Source organism: Convolutriloba macropyga, chromosome 13 (assembly GCF_964194025.1).
Source record: "Convolutriloba macropyga chromosome 13, txConMacr16.3, whole genome shotgun sequence".
Taxonomy (NCBI): domain Eukaryota; kingdom Metazoa; phylum Xenacoelomorpha; order Acoela; family Convolutidae; genus Convolutriloba; species Convolutriloba macropyga.
Genome location: NC_134480.1, coordinates 41,254,895 through 41,273,729, shown reverse-complemented (window position 1 = coordinate 41,273,729; position 18,835 = coordinate 41,254,895). Strand labels below are relative to the sequence as shown.

Here is an 18,835-nt window from a genome sequence, read left to right as displayed (position 1 = left end):
TTTCATTATGATATAGCCAGGCCAGAGAATTCTGAAAATTTTTACGGGTATCTGAGTCTTCATCAAAATACTCGAAAACAATTCAAAATTAGACAGATTGTCAAAACCAACTTTGGAATGAATTCGATTATTCGTCAATGCGTACCAAAATGGAATAAGTTAACACAGTGGCTTCTGTTGGCAAAAAATGAGAACGTTTTTAAGAAAATGTTGAATGATTTCTTGCTCTCACATGAAAAAATTCTCTTGAACAGTAACGTAGGAGCTTTTAAAAGTTTTTATTTTTGGGAAGAAAAATATCGAAAGAAAATTTTATAATGTGATTCTTTAAGAAATTGATCAATGTTTATTATTTTATTTTGTTTGAAAGATTTGAAGTATTTTTTGTTTAAAGTATGTTAAACCATATGGTTATAATTTTAATTTACTTGTTGCAAAAAAATTATACTATTTGAAATTAGCAATATAGTATTTGATATACTGTGACCTGGTATGACTTGGGATTTAGATCTAAACTCATCTAAGACAACAGATAGTGAGATAGAGGAGAGCCTCCACTTGATGGCAGAGAGTCTCTTCTCAATGTGTGTCACTCTGGGGACCTTACCCATAATAAGGGCACCCAAGGAGACAGCCGCAGAAATGCTGGCACAGGTAACTACAAACCTCGTTTTTTCATTGTTCCAACATTTTCAACATTTGATGCAACCGCTCCCACACCTGGGCACAGCCTGTTGTTTTCGCGGGGACAGTTAATTTTTCTTCTTACATCAATTAATCAGATAATGTTTTTGTGTTGTTCCCAATTGACAAATCCTTTTTAATGATATTTTTATCCAATAGAAAAGCAAATTCGATCAAATATTAGGTCAGATGGTGAAAAATAATTCAACTGCTATTTTTTAAAGAAACTTTGTTAAGTCAGATTTATTTTAACTGGGATCTTCTAGGGGATATGTTGTTTTCTTCAAAAGTTTATTTTAAATGCAAAAACGAGACAAGGTGAAAGTCAGGTGCTCAGAAGCCTTGACAAATGAAAGTATCAGCACGTGTTCTTTTGGCGGCTATTTTATTACTCCTGTCCATTGATTTAGAAAACTGAATGAGTTTCCTCAAGTTAATGGAAGCACAAAAAGATTTAAGTCATCCATCCCGCACAGCAAAAATGCATACAACTTTCAACAGATTTCATATAAAAGTTTTTTGAGCATTTTTTTCTGCAATCAGGCACCTCGTAGTTTTTACTTATACTTGGTGAACACTTCGTAAATGTTCAAAATAGCAATACAGTTTTAAAAAGTTAGCCTTTTAGAACTATAGGCAGTTTCACATTGATTTTTTACTGTTTTTTCGTTTATTTGGGGGGGGGGGGATTGTGTTTTTTCTAAATGCTTTTCCGAGCCCGTTCCTTGTCATTTCTAGGTCTAGTTTTTTTTTAGACAATAAATTTTTTGGTAAGGACTCGTCCTATGTTTTTTAAGTTCTGTTTACACAACTTCGCGATTTTGGAAATTGGTGTGCTGCTTAGGCCAAGACAGGAAATTGATTGAAAAAGCGAGTGGTTTTGTGGCATCAATTTTTCTCTATCCAGATCTAAAGTGGAGTGAGAAAATGGTATTTTTTGGTTTTTGAGAGCTAATTTTTTAGTCATGTGCAGCAACTTGACTTTTTTTAAAACTGTTTTCGACTTTTTTCATAGGAGTTTTTTATTAAATGTTTTTCAAACTCGTTTCCAAGTCAATTCGGTGTCTATTTTTGGTTTTGTCAATAAAATAATTTGAATTGTTTCAGCACTTGTCCTGTTATGTTTGTTTAGTTAGCCCACCAAAAATTTGCTTTGCTTCACCTTAGTTCCTAGCTTGTTCTATATGTTGCGTTTATAAGTCTTAGTTACCATCTCTAATGCCTTTTCGTATTGATACTATACACTGTATCCTGGCATTATGCGACAGAAGTAGGTCAAACTATAGAATGAAATAAAAATTTGAACTTCATTGATATTTCTTGTGTATCAATCAATTTTTTCTGTTCCTTCAATCGCAATCGGGGTTTTGGAAATCATTTGCCGATTTTTTGGAAATCTGCTGGGTATGTTGTTTTCCATTGAAGAACTACTTTGTTAGAGCAAAATTTAATTTCATGAGTTTAAAGGCAATTGTTGTGTAGTTGTTGGACAAGAAACTGCGAGAGAGTGTTCGCGATACGAGAAGCAATCTCTTCACCCAGGACTCATTCCAGTCAGCGGGGGCTGGGCAACTTTCCTTCCATCGACCAGTGCTAGTTCTGCTTGACAGAAATATAGACTTGGCCACTCCCCTCCACCACTCCTGGACATATCAGGCACTTGTGCATGACACTATGGATTTGCAGCTCAACAAAATTAAATGTTAGTTGAAGTTGCCTAGCGTCCAAATGTACAACTTCAATTGTAGCCTAATATGTCCGATTGCGATCATTGGTTAATTCTTAGAAGATGTAAACTTTTGGGCTATGGGATCACGGGATCTGTTCTGTTTGCACCCCCCCCCCCCACCCCCAGTGTTTTTACGCCCCCAGTTACAAATTATATGTTATATAGCACATTACTATGTAAAAAATAGCACGTGCGCCTGGGGGTATAAAGGTAAGACCACTAAGTGGGGGGGGGGGGGGGGGGCAAAACAGAATAGATCCGGAGCATCATTTCTTCATCCGTTGATAGAAAAAGTAGGCGGAGAGGTAGACGAATATAAATAAGCCCATGTCCTTATGTAATGAAGAAAGCTAGCTCCTGAGCAACGTTGATTAAGTGGAGGTAAACTCCGATCTTAATTAAGAGAATCAAAGGTGACTATCTGATATTCATCACTTGTTAATAAGTAACTTGGCACAGAGAGAAACAAAGAACAGTTATTCAAATGATCCGATATTTAGAAGGTCCAAAAATGAATCACATGTTGTAGTAAGTAGTGGAACTGGAGGTAGTGGTGTTGGTGGGAGTAACAAAGAGCACGAGTTGAGTCCTAACGATATGTTCTGGTCTGAACAGAAAGGGAATCCGTTTCCAACTGTAGCAGAGTCCATACAGCAGAGCCTAGAAGACTACAAGGCCAGCGAGGGCGAGATAACTGCATTGAAGGTGAGTGAGACATTGAGAAGTAATAAATATACAATTAAAATATATGGTTTGAATTTGAAATCTAATATTTGTTTGGTTCAGCTAATAGCTAGTGGATTCATTTACTCTTAAGCCATTTTTAAAATAGCATTTTCAAATAGCATTACATTGGTGAATTTCGAATTTTGACAAATTTCTTAAATTGTTTTACTCTTTCAATTGTTTTCTCATAGATGGCTTTTACTTTCTGAAAGGAGTCGTTGTTAACTTTAGTTAACAATATGTTATTGGCGTCTTTGTCTTTGAAGACACCGGTTTTCTTAAAAAAATGCTAAAAGTTTGGTTGTTTTGTTAATTGCTCTCAAACGAAGTTCGTTTTGTTAGTTGCTCTCAAACGAAGTTGTAGCAATTATATTAGTCCTGTCGATCTTTTTTATACGATTTTTCGCTTGACCGATTTTTCGTCTGACGCTTTTGACTTTTCGTCCTCAAAAACGGGATAAGCAGGTAGCGCCAAGCGGAAATTAAGTGCTCTTAGAGCCCTTCAGCTCTGTTTCTGCTTAAACTGTTTTGGAGACTTATACTTACGGTGTGAAGGGTGGTTCTTAGCGGTTGAAGACAGCCCCACTGTTGACCCCCCCACTATTGTCCTCCCACCGCGCTGTTGCCCCCACACCACTGTTTCCCCACCCTACGCCCCTGCCTCCCTCCCCATCTGTCCCCCCCCCCCCCCCCCCCCCCCCACCACCACCAAAGCTACTGACGAACAACCGATCGCTAAAAACGCAATCTTATACTATTTTTTCGGAAAATTTTTGTCGGTTTTTTGGTTTCTCCGTCCTCAAGAGACGGGGAACCTCCTCTAGCGTTTGACAATGGGTTACTGTATAATTTCTAAATGCAATGGAATGTTTTTCAAGATTTCAACATCACGAATTTTAGCGGTTTTTTTTTTTTACAAAATTTGCTATTTTTTCGATTTTTTGATAGTGTCTTTATTCAGGTTTTTCAGACTTACAAAATAATCCCCGTTAGGTTTGATAATAAGTTACTGGAAAATGATTTTTGGCCGTGGATTAGTTTTCAACTTTTATTATCACAAATTTTAGCAGTTTTTTATGCAAGTTGCAATTTTCATTTTTTTTTTCGAAATTTTGTCACTTTTTATGTTTCTCCAGCCTCAAGAGCGACATAACCTCCTCTAGGGTTTGATTATAGGTTACTGCATAGCTTCTAGATGTCATGGAATAGTTGTCAAGATTTTAATAGCAATTTTTAAAAATTATTTGCATTTTTTCAAGTTTTTTGAGTCTTTGAATTTTTTATACTGTTTTCCGGCACCAGGTTCGTAGGGACCTCCTCTAAGGTTGGATAATAATTGCTGCATAGTTCTACAGTAAATGAAATGGTTATCAATATTTTAATGACTCCAGCTTTAGCAATTTTTTGATAAAATTTAATTTTCAAATTTTTGGAAAATATTTATCTTGTTCCAAGTTTATGGATCTTTATGAGCCAGTGAAACTATTTGAAGCTTGAAAGAGGGATACTGGATAGTCTCGTGAGACAATGAAATGGTTTTGAAGATTCTAATATTTTGAATTTTAGCAAGATTTTGTCAAAATTTGCGATTGTTTCCAAAGTTTTTGTTATATTTTTTGTCCTTCTCTGAGTTTAACGATCATTGCTGGCCACGAAGCTTTTAAGTCTTGTAGATTAGTTAGTTGAAATAACTGGGAGAGAAAAAATAGTTTTCAACATTTTCACTGCGAGATCTGGAAGCTCTTCTTTTAACTTTTGCAATATTTTGCAAATTTTTAAAATATCAGTTTTTTTCTTTGATTCATTTTCTAACAAGGCTATAAAACTAAAAGTTGCAGAGTCGAATGAAGCTAGAGCTAGTCTCACTAAACTGTGGCTAGCTACTAACGAAGCCAACCCCTCGCCGGTCGTTTGAGAGCAGTTCGCCCAACGTTAGTCGGTTGTTTTAGTTTTCTATTTTATTGGTATCGTCTTCGTTGACTATCAAGGACTGGTTCTCTAGTGAGAGTCATATTCGGGTTTTTAATTTCTTCCATTCCCTGTGTACCACTACTTGTACTAGTTTTTTTTCAATTTCGTCATTTTTTCGCTTTACCCAATATTTCCAATTTTTGGGATACTTCGCTTGTGTTTTTTTATTTTCAGCCGCGTCTCAGCAGGCTATTATTGCGCTCCTATTTTTTTTTCTGAATAAAAATTTGTTTCGCTTTACTACCTCATTTTGCCGCTTTTTCGACATTTTGCGTTCTTTGACTTTTCTAAACTCGTTTCCATCTTCGCTCATTCTGCTCAAAGTACTTTCAAACAGCAGGTGCTCAGCAAAGCAATCTAAAATGAACGAATTTTTAGAAATTGAAATCAGAAATCGAAATGGTAAATACCCATAAAGCCCCATTTTTGATGCCCATTACTTAAACTTTGTTCTTATTAGTCCTAGTCACCACCTCTAATGCTTCTTGATTCTTATAATAGCCGCTGCATCCTGTCATTAAGTAGCAGGAGTATTTTTTTTCGAAATTTTTTCACTTTTTTTGTTTCTCCAGCCTCAAGAGCGACATAACCTCCTCTAGGGTTTGATTATAGGTTACTGCATAGCTTCTAGATGTCATGGAATAGTTGTCAAGATTTTAATAGCAATTTTTAAAAATTATTTGCATTTTTTTTCAAGTTTTTTGAGTCTTTGAATTTTTTATACTGTTTTCCGGCACCAGGTTCGTAGGGACCTCCTCTAAGGTTGGATAATAATTGCTGCATAGTTTCTACAGTAAATGAAATGGTTATCAATATTTTAATGACTCCAGCTTGAGCAATTTTTTGATAAAATTTAATTTTCAAATTTTTGGAAAATATTTATCTTGTTCCAAGTTTATGGATCTTTATGAGCCAGTGAAACTATTTGAAGCTTGAAAGAGGGATACTGAATAGTCTCGTGAGACAATGAAATGGTTTTGAAGATTTTAATATTTTGAAGTTTAGCAAGATTTTGTCAAAATTTGCGATTGTTTCCAAAGTTTTTATTATATTTTTTGTCCTTTTCTGAGTTTAACGATCATTGCTGGCCCACGAAGCTTTTTAAGTCTTGTAGATTAGTTAGTTGAAATAACTCGGAGAAAAAATAGTTTTCAGCATTTTCACTGCGAGATCTGGAAGCTCTTCTTTTAACTTTTGCAATATTTTGCAAATTTTTAAAATATCAGTTTTTTATTTGATTCATTTTCTAACATGGCTAGAAAACTAAAAGTTGCAGAGTCGAATCAAGCTAGAGCTAGTCTCACTTAACTGTTGCTAGCTACTAACGAAGCCAACCCCTCGCCGGTCGTTTGAGAGCAGTTCGCCCAACGTTAGTCGGTTGTGTTTTAATTTTCTATTTTATTGGTATCGTCTTCGTTGACTATCAAGGACTGGTCCTCTAGTGAGAGTCATGTTCGGGTTTTTAGTTTCTTCCATTCCCTGTGTACCACTACTTGTACTAGTTTTTTTTCAATTTCGTCATTTTTTCGCTTTACCCAATATTTCCAATTTTTTGGGACACTTCGGTTGTGTTTTTTTTATTTTCAGCCGCGTCTCAGCAGGCTATTATTGCGCTCCTATTTTTTTTCTCTGAATAAAAATTTGTTTCGCTTTTCTACCTCATTTTGCCGCTTTTTCGACATTTTGCGTTCTTTGACTTTTCTAAACTCGTTTCCATCTTCGCTCATTCTGTTCAAAGTACATTCAAACAGCAGGTGCTCAGCAAAGCAATCTAAAATGAACGAATTTTTAAAAATTGAAATCAGAAATCGAATTGGTAAATATCCATAAAGCCCCATTTTTGATGCCCATTACTTAAACTTTGTTCTTATTAGTCCTAGTCACCACCTCTAATGCTTCTTGATTCTTATAATAGCCGCTGCATCCTGTCATTAAGTAGCAGGAGTATGCCAAATCAGTTTGCACTTTAAAATGTTTTCTTACATCGATCAGTGTTTCATTTTTTTCTATTCTTTCAATCCCAATCCGGGTTATGTGAATCAATGTCGGCTATTATCTGTTAATTTTTTTCGCTTTACCCAATATTTTCCATTTCTTGACACTTCGCGAGATTTTTTTTCTCTAGGCTAGTCTCTGTATTCGCTCCTTCTACTCAAAGTGCCCTTAACGGGCAATTGCTCAGTAAAATCTAATATGAACAGTCAATATAAAAAAGGGATCTATTCTGTTCCTCCCCTCCCCCCTCCGGTGTTACACCTCCTTGGTGTTACCCCCAGTTACAAATTATATGTTATACAGCACGTTACTATGTAAGAAAATAGCACGTGCGCCTGGGGGTCATAAAAAAATTATGCTCACTAAGGTGGGGCCCGAAACAGAATAGATCCAAAAAAAAATCACGATTTGAAGAGGGAAAGACCTATGAATCCCAGTTTTGGATGCCCGATATTTGAATTTTGTCTTAGTTAGTCTTAGTCACCAGGTCTAATGCTTATTGCTAATGATACTAATCGATATATGCTCTCGTCAAGAAGCAAAATTTTGCTTGACTACGAAATCACCCGAATTAGAGCGCACTTTTATTTCGTTTTTTCTAAATCATACAATTTTTCTATTCTGGTTTTAAGTTTCAATCCCAATCGCGGTCATGGGAATCAATGGAGGCTTTTCCCCGGCAATTTAAGAGTATTTCTGAAAACTGGTGTCTGTTTAACGTGAAATTTTTGCTTTACCGTTTTGACTTTTCTAGTGACTTTTACGTCCTTGACTTTTTAAATTTTGAGTTATTTAAATTGTTCTCTCGTTCGCAATTTTCAGCAGCTGAACTCAATTGGCGGCAATTTACCACTAAAAATGAAATGAAAAGTGCGCCAAAATTGGTTTGTTTTCCACTTCAATTTTTATAGTGGTCTATAATAGCCTATGATGACGTCATTTGAAGCCTGTTAATGCACTTGTGTTCAGGCTCAGATGGGATTAGACGATGACAGCAGTGGTGCAGTGGCAGAGGCAGCAGCGGAACTGGTCAGTGGGAACACGGCACTCCTAGCCAATGCTGTGAGCAGTCTGCCACAATTGTTGGAGAAGAAGAGACACATCAACATGCACATGAACATCGCCAGTGCAGTCTTGGAAGAGGTCAAACTCAGGAAACTCGACCAGCTATTCGAAACAGAGGCTAGTTGTTTTTTTACTTTGTGTGTAAGGTGGAATACCAACAGACCTGAAAACAGATTAAAACAATCAAATTACGCGTTTATAAAATTTAATTGAAAATTTGTTTGGTAATTATTTGGTATCATTCAAAATATTCAAAATAGTTTAACTTGCGCCATTTTTAATAGCGAAATATCTAAAATTTTGATTAATATTTGAACCTTTTAACTTGCGCAAAGGGATCTTAGGAGCTCTTCGCGATAAGGTCTTCAGATGCCTCTGGTTGCAAAAAATGTGCTGGTTCCTGTTACTTGCAGCTCAAATTTTGATTGGACTGTATCTCGATACTGCGCTTCCTTGCCATTTGTGACTCTGGATCGTGAGAATTTTGCACAGTGCTGCTATTTCAACCGGAAAAATGCCGCCTGTGGAGGATATTTTGTTTCGGACTTTTTGGGAAGCCTACAAGGGGCATAGGATATCGGGCAAAAGCTTGATTGAGCAGAAGATATTGTAATGGGTTTGAATTGTATTGGGGCGCTATTTTATCTGTTCACACTTTTTCATGATTTTTGAAGTCAAATTGGAGCAGTGATTTTGGTCACTGCGAAACAGGCAAGTGGTTTTGCGGCGTAAATTTTCACTCCAATTTCTTCCAATCTCCAATTTCACTCCAATTTTTTGATCGGATTTGTTCTAGGTGGTTTTTCCAATCCATTTATTGTCCGTTCTAGGTCTAGTCTTTTGCTTAGTCAATGAAAATTCGTTGAATTGTGTTAGGACTTGTCCTTCAGTTTTTTGTTTCGTCGTCTGGCGCTCTTTTTGTGTTTATTTGTTCACAACGCAAAGCTGAAAAAGTAAAGTTTACTGAATGACTTCTTCTTTTGACTAACGGTATTTGCGCGAGTGAAGTGATTTTTCACTCACCCTAGCAAAATTTTTGAAGTCATTTGCGTGATTAGATTTTGATCATAAGTGACGTCACTCAATAAAAATAACTTTTACACTTTCAAACTTTAATTTGAATTTGCTCAAGGTCAAAGGAACTCATATGTGCATTAAAGGTCCCTGATGGGGCTAGGGGTGTTAGCCAACACACAAATTAGAAGACACGCCAATTGGCCGACAGATTTCATCAAGACGACGTCAAAAAGACCGAAATCGTAACTGTGTTATTTAAATAGTGTTAATGGAAGCGTCGACTTAATTATGTTCGACCATAATCATTTCTTCGGTTGTGGTAGATTCATATCATGTCCTACGGGCCGCTGAGGCATGGCCAATTTAGCTAGCAGTAATAGCCGATTAATGTTTGTTTTACAACTAAGGGACGCTACTTTTATCGCTTAATGCGCGGGTAATTATCGTGAACGGTGGTTTTCGTGTAGTTATATTTGCTCAAGTGTCTGCTAAATGGTGTGTCGGCTAATTTGTATGTCGGCCAATTGACCGGTCAGGGTCCCTGATCAGTTTCTGCGGAGTGAATTTCTGTTTAAGCAAGCCTGACTAATTTATCGCTCAATGTTTTTATAGTTTTTGAGCCGTGACGTCAACTTGATGTTTCTATCTGAGTTATACGATACACAAGTGTAATTCGCAGCTATTCCGGTAATCTGCCGGCTACGTCTTTTCTAGTATCAATTGGATTACGTTAATACATATTTGCTCGTGCACAATTTTAAGCGACTGAAATAATTTGACGGAAATATACTACTTAAACGCAAACTAAGAGCGCCGAAATAGATTTTGTTTTTTTTCAAGTTTAAATCTTATGAATGGTCTATAATAAGCTTATTAACGTCATTTGAAGCCCCAAACAGTATACGCATTGCGTTCTCCCCCCCCCCCCCCCCCCCTCCCCCAGGGCTAAACCATGCTACAGTAAAATTGATATTTCGCAAGTCGTTCGACAGCAATTTGTCTGATTTAAGTCGGTTATGCTTGTCTTCTGTTTTAGCTTGTCGACATTTTTTTTCACGGATAAATCTAAAGTTGGTTCTGTCTTTTGAAATTTTTATAATTTTAAAGTTGAAGCTAATAAATTGCTCTCAACGGAAAGTTTGTAGCAATTATGTTAGTCATGTGCTCTTTTTTATTTGAGTTTTTGCTTAACCGATTTTTCGTCTGACCCAATTGATTTTTGTCCTCAAAAACTGGATAAACGAGTAACGCCCGGAGTGGAGGGCATTAAGGGCTCATAGAGCCTTGAGCCTTATACCAGTCATGAAAACGCGATTTACTTATACTGTTTTGAGGACACAATTTATCCCCCCATCGCTTGAAAACCCCCAACTCCACCCTCCTCCCCTCCACCACCACTCCACTCACCCCATGTTAGCATCTCTCCCTAGCTGGGTACTACCAAAGCCAACCGCTCGCCATTCGTTTGAGTGAAATTCGCCCGACGTTTGTCGGTTATGTTTTGACTGTTAATGCTCAATCAGATGCCTCGATTGTAGTGTCTCATTGTCTAACGAAACAGCAGATATTTTATACTTAAATTAAGTATTATTAACTGCTCTCAAATGGAGTTTTTAGCAAATATATTAGTCCTGTGGGTCTTTTAATGCGATTTTTCGCTTGACCGATTTTTTCGTCTGATCCATTTGACTTTTCGTCCTCAAAAACGGGATAAACAGGGAGCGCCCAGCGGGAATTAAGTGCTCTTAGAGCCTTTCAGTTCACTAGTCCCCAAGTATGCGATTAACAGAAACTGTTTTGGAGACTTATACATATGGTGTGAAGGGTGGTTGTTAGAAGTTGACCCCCCCCCCCCCCCGCCCTCCTCAGCCCCCTCCCACTCAAAATATACCACGGTGTTTAAGACTTCTTGAGAGCTAGTTGTAGGAGGCCTTGTCGACTATGCTGAATTTTGGAGGAAGAGAAAGAAATATTCTTGAAAATTCTGTTAACAAAAAACTTTTATATCTTCACTGGCTTTTTCTGAGTCATTCTTGTATCTTCGGGAATGATAATGATCCACGAAATTCCACTGAAATGTTCTCAAAATCCAGTGGATATTATGGCGGATGAATTGTAAAACGTATAAATATTGTTCTACTTCTTTCCTACGTGATCACAGTTGTTGTATGATTTATTTTAGGAATGCAATTTTGTTAGTTTCCAATCGGTGAGGTTTTAGACTGCCGTTGTTTATTGGTCAAGTCATTTAGTTGCACTGTGTAAGGTGTAAACACTTTAAATGCACTGCTCAGTGTTTTCATCAGCTATTCGAGTCGGAATACCTGTCATTATTGTATTTGCGTGGGTTTTGGTCTATTTTCAGTCATATATGTGCTTTATGATGTTGTTGTAATATTCATTCACTGGTGACCGCTTGACAATTGACTGCAAAAAATAGCAATGAGAAGTGATGACTACTGGAGCCGGAGAACGCGAACACTGAGAAAGAATCTGTCGCTTGCTCTTCTTGTTATCTCCTTGACTCTTCTGATCTCTCTCGCACTGTGTGAATGGCTCATATTTGAACTGGCAACTGCAATATGCGCATTTCCCAACCTTCCCTCAATGGAATCAACACAAGGAGAACCAGGTACGCTTTAGAGTTACTATTTACTGTCTTGTCAGTTGTTTAATAGCCGCACAGCGATAGCTGGGGCTATTATTGGCCTTCTCTTGGTTTTTTACAATTCAAAGAATTTGAATTGTATTGGGGCGCTGTCTTTTTACGACTCGAAGAGGAGTATTGGAGAAGTCCTTTTTTTTTAATCAATTTTATTGGAGTGATTTTTAAAGCGGGAAATGAAACGCGTGAAAAAATTTGGAGTGATTTTGGCGCTGAACAAAAGTGAAGAGCGAGGCGAAAAGAGAGTGGTTTTTGTTCATACCGCTGTTTTTGAGAGAGCGAGAAATTGATGTGTGAAAAAATTTTCTCTAAGCGAGCAAAATTTTTTTGTTCACATGCGGCATTTTAAAGCAGTTTTTTTCATTTATTTTGGTTAAGAGGTTTGGTTATGATTTTGTTTTGATTTTAGGCTGATTTCGGTAGTGGTTTTAAGGTTTCTGGAAACTCATATTAATTTTATGATAATTCGGAGGTTTTTAATGTATTTTGCTGATTTTCGGGCTAATTTTTGCGTTTTTTTGACAATTTTTTTTGTTTAACTGGCTCAAATGGCTACTGAAGAAACCCCTTCTATTTGAGCAATTTTATGATAACAATTGGTTACAGTTTTGTGGGTAAGAATCATTTTTTGTTGAGAAATGTGACAAAAAAATGGCGAAAATTGGAACTTTTTTCATATTTTTTTTTTTGCAGTTTTTCGTTTTTTTTTCTGTTTTTAGCTAAGTTTCTTTGCCTATTATGACTTGCCTATTGTTTTGCGAGCATCTGGATACCGTATTGGCCGAAGGGATTTTTTCTTTGGATTTATATGTTTTTGAAATATTAAAAAATTTAGTAACTTTTTCCCGTTTTTCAGTGAAAGTTGTTTTTTTTCATAATTTTAGCCTAAAGTATTTTTTTCAAAATTCACATACGTGGTTTTTTAAGTATTAGTTGTCTTGATGAAGTTATTTTGGCAGAGATAATTTTTTCGGGATCTCAATTTATAACAAAATTTGATCAGAATTTTTATCATATTTTAACAGATTTGATGTTATTGTTTTTACTTTTTTGTTTCATGACTTTGTTTCAAGATAATCGTAAATTAGTGAAGGCACCTGGTGTTTGATGAATAGTTGGATGGCGTTCAAATGGATTTTCACTTCGAGTCGTTTCCGGAATTCTTCCGGCTATGTTTTTTTTTAAGATCTGTTCACACATTTTCATGATTTTTGAAGTCAAATTTCGAAGTAGTGATTTTGGTCACGCCGAAACAGGAAATGGAGCGAAAACGTGAGTGGTTTTGCGGCTTGAATTTTTTTGCTCTAATTTTAAAGTAGAGTGAGAAAACAAAAATGGTGAGAAAAAAGGTGTTTGTGCAAAAATTCGGTTTCTCGGTAGTTGTTTTTTGTTCACATGCGGCAATTTCACTCTGATTTTTACTTTTTCGATTTTTCGAATCGGATTTTTTTCTAAATGGTTTTCCCAATCCATTCGCAGCCATTCTTGGACTAGTTTTTTGTTTGAATTAAATTTTCATTTCTCGCTAGTGGTTTTTTGTGTTCACATGCTGCATTTTGACATTGATTTACTGTTTTTTTCTTATTTTTTATCTGATTTTTTTTAAAGAAATTACTTTCTCAATTAATTCCTAGTCCATTCTAGGTCTAGTTTTTTCTGCTTAGTCAATTAAAATTCTTTGAATTGTACGTGGGGACTTGTCCTGCTATGTTTTTTTTATTTCGTCGTCATGATTTTTGTTACGACCATATGACGTCATAGCCACTTTTTGTTCATTCGTTCATGCAATTTCAACTGAATTGCATGTGTGACGTCATTTTTCGCTCTTAGTGGAGCGAGTTTTTTGTTCATGCGCGTGATTAAATTTTTGGTCACAATTGACTTACCTCACTCTCAAAAATGACTTCCTCACTTTGAAATTGACTTTTTTTTACTTTAATTCAAAGAGATAAGGTCAAATGGGTGTGTGTCACTCTAAATGAAGGTTATTTGAGACCAGCTAATAGAGGCAGCAATAACTTATACAGATTTTTAATCAAAATAGAACACATCAGCCTTCAATGAAAAGACGAATTTTTTTGGTGTCTTTTTTACTGTTTTTTTTTAGACTGCCGATCTACGAATCTATTGCGGCTATTTTCTGGCAATCTGCCAGCTATGTTAATGATTTTGTCTTGTTCCTTTCTCTCGTTGAATTAAAGATTTTGAGTGACGTTTCTGACGTGTGTACTGATGATCTCTCTGGGGTACTGGTTTTATAGTCGAGAAATTAATTTGATTTTAGTGCAATTAGAAAGAGTCTACAAAATGAAGTATTATGTAAAAGTGAGGCAAGAAATTTTCCGAAGTCAAGCTTTAGATGTTTTTTGTTATATTTAATGCAACTTATGTGCAGAGAAACGTGGGATCTTTTTCGTTTGTGCCTCCTCAGTAATTTATTTATGCACCCCAGCTACAGATCACGTGCCATTATATAGTAAATCATTGTAAAAATACGGCTCGTGCGTCTGGGGACTGCAAATAATACACACCCGCTCGGAAAACATCCAAAACGTGAGATATGACACTGTAGCCGCCAGCAAAAGAAATAGCACCCATTTTTACTACTGAAATAATTCATAGCCTTCTGACTTACCTCACTCACTGTTTCAACTCAATGGATTTTAATTTTTTTCACGCATTGAATTACGTAATGTCGTGAATACAGTCAAAGTCAGAAGAGCTAAATCAAAAAAAATGCGATAAATCTATAAAGCTCAGTCATTAAGTCGTAGTGCATTAAGTTATCAAATTTCATTAGAGCAGTTGCTAGCTGACATTAGTATTAAGCTCAAAACGTTTCAGTTTAGAAGCTGAATTAAGCATAGTTTTAGAATCTTACTGAAACTGCACGCTGAATTAGAACAATTTTTGAAACTTAAGAATCTTTTTTGTCAATTTCTATCTCTGCTTTTTTCTTTTTCTGTTTCAATCCCGATGTGCGTCAAGCGCGTCATTGGCGGCTATGTTCCAACAAATTGCCGGCTATATTTTATTATGCACCTTTATTAAAATAAACGCTAAAAAAGTGCGAAACCCAAAAATTTTCCCGCTAAGCAAAGTTGTGGCAGTTGAGTACTGGGTTTTATACAATTTTTCGCTTGGCCAACTTTCCTTCTGACCCTTTTGACCTATTGTTCCCAAAAACGAGTTAAACAGGTAAAGCTCGAAAGGCAGTAAGTCATTGAGCAGCTTCTAATGTTACAACTTGCTGATGCTGCTGAGAACTCAAAATTTAATAGTGTGAAGGGAAGTTTTTTGACAGTGTCGTCCTCATTGCCTCCTCGCCGTAACTATCCACCCGACCCCTAATGCACATCTTTTTCTATTCCCTCACGTCGGCTCTCTCAGTTAAGTGTATCGCGTCTTGAAAGGTTTTCACAGCGTGTGACGTCACGCTCACTTTAAATCAGTTTTCTGTTCATTTTTATTTGCTCTGAAACGAAGTTTGTAGCAATTATATCATTCTTGCAGTCTTTTTAACGCAATTTTTCGCTTGACCGATTTTTCGTCAAACGATTTTAACTTTTTGTCCTCAAAGACCGGATAAAGAGATAAAGCCCGGAGGGCATTAATTGGCCGAGTTCCTTTCTTAGAGCCTTACGCCCTACTAGTGTCTAGGTATGGGATTATAAGAAACTGTTTTGAGCAGGCATAATCCATGGTGTTAAGGGCGGTTCTTAATCCCCCTCATCAATCTGGCCATTTTCCGTGGAAGTTTGTGGGTGACGTCGATTTTGGTTCTCTCGAGTTAGGCTATTTTTCATTTATGTGAATTTTTTCAAACTTATTTACTTGAACTTAGTTTTTTCGAAATTATTTTATTGAACATATTTTTATCGAACTTATTTATTTGGTGCTACAATTTGTTGTATTTGTTCACATACGACTTTCCTAATCTAGATCGCATCAGTCTAATTAGTTTTCCGATTTGGTAATTAACAGATAAATCTTCGAATCTTTGTAATGGGTAATTTGTAGGAAATTGTTTGCGCCCAAATCTTAGATCAGCTCACACGTTTATTTTAGAAAGAAAAAGCGTTTCATCTCTACGGGTTATGCTGATAGCAGATGTGCACATGCTTGGAAATGTGAGGGGACATTGGCTGGACAGAATGAAACGAGAGGGCCAAATGAGGGCCTCATTCCAAGCTGCAGTTCGAAATCTCAGTCCAGATATAGTCTTCATCTTAGGCGATGTCTTGGACGAAGGCAAATACGCGTATCCACACGAGTTCTCAGAAGTTACACAAAGATTTAATCGATATTTTACATCTTTCATGAACCAACAAATCTCGCGCGATGGCCATTCTGGCAAAAAGGTGGAAGTCCACGTTGTCACAGGGAACCACGATATTGGGTTTCATTATGATACAAACTACTACAAAGTTTCGAGGTTTGAAGAAAGCTACAACACAAGCAAAGTCAAAATTGTATCTCAAAATGGCGTTCATTTCTTACTATTGAATAGCGTATTAATGCGTAATGATTCGTGTTTTCTCTGTGACAAAACTCAAGATCAACTAAGAGAAGCTCAGAGAGTTTTCAAATGCTTGAGCAAATCTGGCTCTGATGGTGTTCTTTCCTCTAAATGTTCAAATTTAATCAGATGGCACAAATTAGAACACGCATCTCATGCTCAATTGGGAGGGGGTATATCGTCCAAGCCTATAATTCTTCAACATTTCCCTTTGTATCGTGTCAGTGAACGGGACTGCTTCGAGGCTGATTGGACTAGCGACAATCTGAACCTCTCGAAACCTCTCAGAGAAGATTGGGATATGTTGTCAGAAGTCGTATCTCGGAACCTTCTGTCAATGTTTAAACCTAGACTCGTTCTCAGTGGACATGCCCATTATCGCTGTGATATCTGGCACTCTTACTCCAAAGATGCAAAAGACAAAACTCTAGAAGTGACAATCAATTCGTTCTCATGGCGCAATAATGATCAGCCTCAGATTTTACTGTTAAACGTGGACCAAACCAATTTTGTTTACTCAGTTTGTTATTTACCACGTGAAAGTGTCCAGATTGCTATTTACTTATTTATTTGGTGCTACAATTTAATTTATTTGTTCAGAAAGTGTCGTGATGACCAACAACGTGTTTCGTATTTGCCATTTTGGAAAATTTATGCCTTTTCTAGGCGATTCCAATTATACCATGTGAGCAATGTTCAAAAATTGAGATAATTTTATTTTCTTTCTCTTTTAATCTCTTTTAAATGTGCAAGTGAAATTTTATTTGAAGCGATTTTGAACTAAATTGAGTTGATTTGCCGTGATTTATGTGATCTATTCACCGATGTCTTTTAACCAATTAATTGTTTTAACTCCAATGTGATATCAAATTGCCCTTTCTGTATCGGTGCTACTTGATCCATTTTTTTGGACTAATTCAAACTTTTTATCTTGATTGTTTTCAAATGTTCTGAAATGTGATTGGCAGAGAGCATTCGAATTTAGTGAAACGTTTGGGTTTGAGGAAAAGTGTTTTGAAATGAAAAGCTTGCGGGGTTAAATAATGTATTTTTGAAAAGATATATTGTTAAAATATGGGCGATTAAATGAATCGCGCTGAAATAAAGATCTTGTGTGAAGAGCTCTTGGAAAAGATAATTGACAACAATTTTTTAGTTTAGATAATGTATATAGAGGCTGGGGGTCCTGATCACCTTTTCGGTTTTGCTTGCTTGGAGCAGGTTTCTTGAATGTAGTTCTCCAATAGTAAATATATCTATTCATTTGTCAGCTGTTTAATGACTTCGGTGATTTATTGTAGTTTAAGGCCCTTTCGATTTTTTTCCTTTTGTATGAGATTAAAAATTTTACAAGTTGCCTAGTTGTTAAAGAAAACAAGTCTTCTTTCTGCGATACAGATTAAATAGTGCTCAGTTGTATTTGTGGTAGAATTATTTTCTGCTGCTCTCATATTTGTTAACAGTCTGTACATTATTGTGATGGGTATGGACTTAACTTTTGATCCATAACTTTGTTTTCAGAAATTATGTAAAAGAAACGCAAAATCTGTAGTTTTATAATTTTAAACGAATGAGATTAAAATGACAAATTTTTGTATAACGGGGCTTTCGATTCTGAGAGTAGCTATATTGTGGTGTTTTTGGTTATTTGTTTCGTCGTCTGACACTCATTTTTGTTTTACATTGCTTCACACCGTAAACCTCAAAACATCTTTTTTTTCATCACTTTATACCGCTCTCCAACAAAGTTATTATGTGTCAGGAGTCACTCATTAGGACCAATTTTTAACTGAATTGCGTCATACATTTGTCGATCATAAATAACTTACCTCACTTCTAAATGGCACCACTATTAAGGAGACCTAAGGTTACTCTAAAACCTTTCAATGTCGGAACATGACTTCTGTAAGATAAGATGTCTTGTGTTACTAATAAAGCGTTGCGAAGTTTTGATGTATTATTAATTGCTCAAACAAAGTTTGTAGCAATTATATTAGTCCTGTTGGTCTTCCTAATTGTATTATATTTGTAGTATTATAAACCATCGGAGGATCTACCATATTTGGAGGATTTATCAATACCTCCCTAATAGCGCATCGTAGCTAAACAATAAATAAATTTTCCCTAAGAAAACCAGCTCTTTGATTGACATTTTGAAAAAGCTAAAAGAAATAGAAAACAAGACTGCTGGTGCGAGTGAGTGTGCAGCACAGAATGCTTACATGCTTCAAGTTTGCTAAAAAAATTTCTTTCGTATGAGAGAAAAAATATCAAAGAACAACTCAACGCACTTAATTTTTATGGCGTATTTTTGAGTACGGTCTTAGAATATTTCACTGCAATAATCAGAACAGTCAGTTTGACATATTTTGACCAATTGTAAACCATGTGCATTGTTGTTTTGCAATTCAAAAATGACCGTGCAAAATTGAGTTTCAATTAAAATAAGCATGCTCACAGAAAC

At 36.2% G+C, this 18,835-nt stretch overlaps 3 protein-coding genes across 6 annotated transcripts in view; 2 read left to right on the top strand and 1 right to left on the bottom strand.

The window, feature by feature from the left end:
* The window catches only part of LOC142352235 (nucleoporin p54-like), a 608,913-nt gene that overhangs the window by 253,441 nt on the left and 336,637 nt on the right, over positions 1 to 18,835 (bottom strand). The window lies entirely within an intron of this gene.
* LOC142352233 (sec1 family domain-containing protein 1-like) overlaps positions 1 to 18,835 on the top strand; it is a 354,741-nt gene that overhangs the window by 324,965 nt on the left and 10,941 nt on the right. For both annotated transcript variants that reach the window (XM_075404694.1, XM_075404693.1), the window contains exons 8-11: positions 509 to 654; positions 2,167 to 2,386; positions 2,943 to 3,118; positions 8,075 to 8,287. In XM_075404694.1, the coding sequence (XP_075260809.1) occupies positions 509 to 654; positions 2,167 to 2,386; positions 2,943 to 3,118; positions 8,075 to 8,287 (755 nt within the window). The remainder of the gene's footprint in view (positions 1 to 508; positions 655 to 2,166; positions 2,387 to 2,942; positions 3,119 to 8,074; positions 8,288 to 18,835) is intronic.
* Positions 11,481 to 17,306, top strand: LOC142352236 (metallophosphoesterase 1-like). Its single transcript, XM_075404698.1, has 2 exons — positions 11,481 to 11,819; positions 15,921 to 17,306. The coding sequence occupies exons 1-2, from the start codon at positions 11,630 to 11,632 to the stop codon at positions 17,081 to 17,083; spliced, it is 1,353 nt and encodes a 450-aa protein (XP_075260813.1). The 5' UTR covers positions 11,481 to 11,629; the 3' UTR covers positions 17,084 to 17,306.